At 46.1% G+C, this 4,151-nt stretch overlaps 1 protein-coding gene across 3 annotated transcripts in view; it reads left to right on the top strand.

Moving 5' to 3' along the window:
* Positions 1 to 6: 6 nt before the first annotated feature.
* The window catches only part of PHF8 (PHD finger protein 8), a 79,902-nt gene continuing 75,757 nt past the window's right edge, over positions 7 to 4,151 (top strand). For all 3 annotated transcript variants that reach the window (XM_006771324.2, XM_006771323.2, XM_015568856.1), the window contains exons 1-2: positions 7 to 101; positions 989 to 1,178. In XM_006771324.2, coding sequence (XP_006771387.1) covers positions 1,081 to 1,178 — 98 coding nt within the window. In that variant the 5' untranslated portion in view covers positions 7 to 101; positions 989 to 1,080. The remainder of the gene's footprint in view (positions 102 to 988; positions 1,179 to 4,151) is intronic.

Here is a 4,151-nt window from a genome sequence, read left to right as displayed (position 1 = left end):
CGGATGCGGAGGTCCCCGTAGAGCTCCGGACCGTAGACATTGTTGTCAGCTCAGGGGTGTGAGGAGGTTCCTGTCAGGCTGGGAGGTGTGAAGACGTTCACGTAAGTTTCGGGGCTGCGAGGATATTCCTGTCAGTTGGGGGGATCTCTCGGGAGATCTTGGGCAGTTTGGGGGGGATGAGGAGACCTCGTCATTGGGAAGGGGTTGCGGGGAGATGCCTGCCAGGGTCCGAGCGGCGAGACGAAAACAAATCCTTGCTCAGTTGCGGGAGTGTGAGGAAATTGTCGTCAGTTACGGGGTGTTTGGAGCGTCCCTTTTTAGTTTCAGGGGTGCGACGGGAACCCGGTCGTGTTCGAAATAGACGCCGAGCTGACGAGTTGTGAGATTGTGATTTATTTCGGTTGTGGGGCTGCTGGGGCTCCCACTAGTTGGGGTGGGATGACGGGGAGAGTTCTCATAACAAGACCCCACAACTGTGATTTGAGTTGGGCGCCTCTGCCTTGCTCCTGAAGGCAGCGAGGTAATTTGCGACGGAGTGAGCCCATGTCCATGGGTTCCCCATCTCTCGCCAGTTGCCCCTATTTGGGGGCAGAGAGAAGGGTCTTCTGCTGGGCTTCCCCAGCCTCATAATAAAGAGCGCTCTGGGAAGCAAGAAGAGGGTGCAGTGAGGGATCAAAGGAGCTTCCTTAAAGGCATCAGATAATTTCGTGAACCACAGAAAGAAGTTCTCACTCATTTGGGGTGAGGGGTGGAGGGGGGGGCTGAGGAGATGCGCGGGGGGAGGGGGGAGCGGCGAGAAAGCCTCCTGGGAGTAGCGTCGGTCTTTATTTGTTAAAGCTGTTCTGGAGGCGGGTGGACTTCCTCAGATTGCCCCCTGCAGCCACACCCCTGTGTTGCACCCCGGCTGTGGTCACTCCCCATTTGTGAACTGAGGGTTGGTACCCTGGGGCACCAGATTCACTGTGTGAAAAGTGTTGTTTGTGTCCAGTCCTGGTCCAGGAAGGACGCGAGCTTCTGCCTCCCACTCCTCGGGACGCTGCGAACCTGGCTTGCCACACACCGCTCCAAGGCCAGCTGAAGATGGCCACGGTGCCAGTGTACTGCCTTTGCCGGCTGCCTTACGATGTGACCCGCTTCATGATCGAATGTGACATGTGCCAGGACTGGTTTCATGGCAGGTAAGGAAGGCAGGCCAGGTGGGACAGGGTGCGGGGGCCAGGTGTTTCACTCGCTTTGCTCTCAACTCTGGTTTAGAGTCCCACTCAAACTGTATCCCCCTCACTCTAGGACAGTGCTTCTCAACCTTCCTAATGCTGCAACCCTCAAGTTGTGGTGACCCCCAATTTCATTGTTACAAATTAAACATAAAGCCTAGTGATCAATCACAAAAACAATACGTAATTATAAATGTGTTTTCCGATGGTCTTAGGCAACCCCTGTGAAAGGGTCATTGGACCCTCAAAGGGGTCCCGACCCCCAGGTTGAGAACCGCTGCTCTAGGAGCATTAACTCCAATCCACCTCCCAGGTTCCTCCATCCCTCCTTGCAGACTAGGGTCTAGCTGGCATTGGCCTCTGGTTTCTCCTCTTTTTTTCTCTTTCTCCCTATGTATTTTTTCTTTGCACCCTTCTTTTGATTTTTTTTTTAATTTAGAAAATATTTTCTTTCCAACCACAAAGTAACATTTTTGTATACTGATAATTTTATCTCAGATCCAGGCTTTGGAAGAGACAATATTACATTTTTGGATATTTGAGTCCAATAAACACAGATTTGAGTTCTGGCTTTGCAATTTATTGTGGCCAGTTGTCCTTGGGCGAGTTGCTTTGCTTCTCTGAGCCTCATTGTCTTCACCTACAAAATACATCTAATACATCCTTCCTGATTATTTAAAGCATTTTGCATGCACTTAGTTAATGGAGGCAGAAGTGCAGCAGTATTTTATTTCTATAGCATTTATCTGCAGAACCATCTAACTAGATTGAATTAAGCAGAAGAGATATTGGGTAAAAGAGGAGTAAAACCACTAATGAACTCCCTCCAGTTTACCATTTGTGCACGTAAGCACCTGTCATCCCCGATTCTACAGAGGTTAGTGTGTGGAATAAAACTGTAATATTATCCCATTAGTGGGATTTAAATCCCAGGTATAGAAAGAAAACTGTGAGAGGGCTGTGTACACTGGAGTACAACAAAACAGTATATGGCACCCTCCTCCTGTTGCATGTTGTTAGATTTTAGAATTTTCAGTCACTAGTCCCTTCCAAAGAACTGTTCCTGTTATTATACCCGAGACCAAATAAGGTGTTGGTGTTGCTAAAATTCTGCTCTCAGTAGGGACTGCCTCATGTAACACATCCAAATTCATATTCATCTGATTTTTATTGACTATTCACTTTGGGCCAGGTGCAGAGCTCTGTTTACTGCCTCATGTTATGTCATTTCAGAGGGGACAGACATAGAGGGTGGGACCTTTTCCTTCCCTTGCAAAATAAGTGGGGATTAAGATGTTTTTCAGGACTCCTGGTATCTTTGCCAGTGCTGATCAAGTCACTCCACTGGTAAAGATTTTTTCGTTAGTTCCATTACAGAATAAAATTCTTTTTCCCCCTAAATTTTTAAATTGATTTCAGAGAGTAAGGGAGAGGGAGAGAGAGAGAGAAACATCAGTATAAATGATGAGAGAGAATCATTGATCGGCTGCCTTCCACATTTTCCACATTGGGGATTGAGCCCGCAACCCAGGCATGTGCCCTGATCAGGAATCAAACTGTGACCTCCTGGTTTATAGGTCAATGCTCAACCACTGAGCCACGCCAGCTGGGCATAAAATTCTTTTTTTAAAAGAATATTTTTATTGATTTCAGAAAGGAAAGAAGAGGGAGAGAGAGATAAAACATCTATGATGAGACAGAATCATTGATCGGCTACACATCCCACGCTGGGGATGGAGCCCATAACCAAGGCATGTGCCCTGACCGGTAATCTAACCTTGAGCTCCTGGTTGATAAGTCGACACTCAACCACTGACCGACACTAGCTGGGCCAGAATAAAGTTCTTCAGTCTTCTTTGTGTGACAGATAAGACCTTTTGTGATCTGTTTGTTCAATCTCAGTTCCTGACACTCGTCCTCCCTTGTTCTTTATGTCCTAGCAAGACTTGAACTACTTAGAGTTCTAAGACAAATTTTCTGTGACTCTATCTTTGCACATTCTATTTTGACTAATGCCCTGTCTTTTACAACTCACGATATACTGTAAAAGGCCTTCTTCCACTGGCTTCCCGTTGCACGTGTGTACATCCTTACCAAAAGTAATTATTTCATCATATCATGGTTATAAATACATCTGTGTCGCTTATTAGCTGGAACTACCTGAGGGCAGAGATGTCATCTTTTCATTTTTTGGTATCCCCAGAACCTATTTCAGACCTAAACATATAATAGATGCTGAGTACATTTTTTCTTTGTTGTTTGTTTTTTAATATATTTTTATTGATTTCAGAGAGAAAGGGAGAGGGAGAGAGAGTTAGAAACATCAATGATGAAAGAGAATCACCGATTGGCCACCTCCTGCATGCCCCCCACTGGGGATCGAGCCCACAACTCCAGCATGTGCCCTTGACCAGAATCGAACCCAGGACCCTTCAGTCCACAGGCAATGCTCTATCTACTGAGCCAAACCGGTTAGGGCTGCCTTAATTTTTTTTAATGAAAGTTTTTATTTCTTCTCATGCATGTCTTTATGGGCTGCCAGAGAACCAGAAGGCCAGCTAAGAATCACTCCCTTGGTGCATGGCTGCTCTTGCTTGCTCAGTACATTGCTTTTGCATGTGCGCACACACACGCATGCACACACACACATGCACACACACCTTCCGTTTAAGTTTGTACTTCAGCACAATTGAAAATTACTAAATAGTGTGGCCTTTTCATAGTTGCTCACAATAGTTAAACCCACACACACAGGTGATTTAAATCTGTTCACATCTCTGAAGACTTCCATAGGCTAGATTTCTTTTTTTAATTTAAATTTTTTTATTGTTGAAAGTATTACATATGTCTCCTTTTTCCCCCATTGACCTCTCCCCCCCTGCTCCCAACCCCCAGCACATGCGCTTACCCCCTTACTATCTGTGTCCATTGGTTATG

The sequence above is a fragment of the Myotis davidii genome, unplaced genomic scaffold, assembly GCF_000327345.1.
Source record: "Myotis davidii unplaced genomic scaffold, ASM32734v1 scaffold2663, whole genome shotgun sequence".
Classification (NCBI taxonomy): Eukaryota; Metazoa; Chordata; class Mammalia; order Chiroptera; family Vespertilionidae; genus Myotis; species Myotis davidii.
The sequence above is the reverse complement of the archived record's forward strand: the minus strand, read 5'-3'. Positions and strand labels throughout refer to the sequence as shown.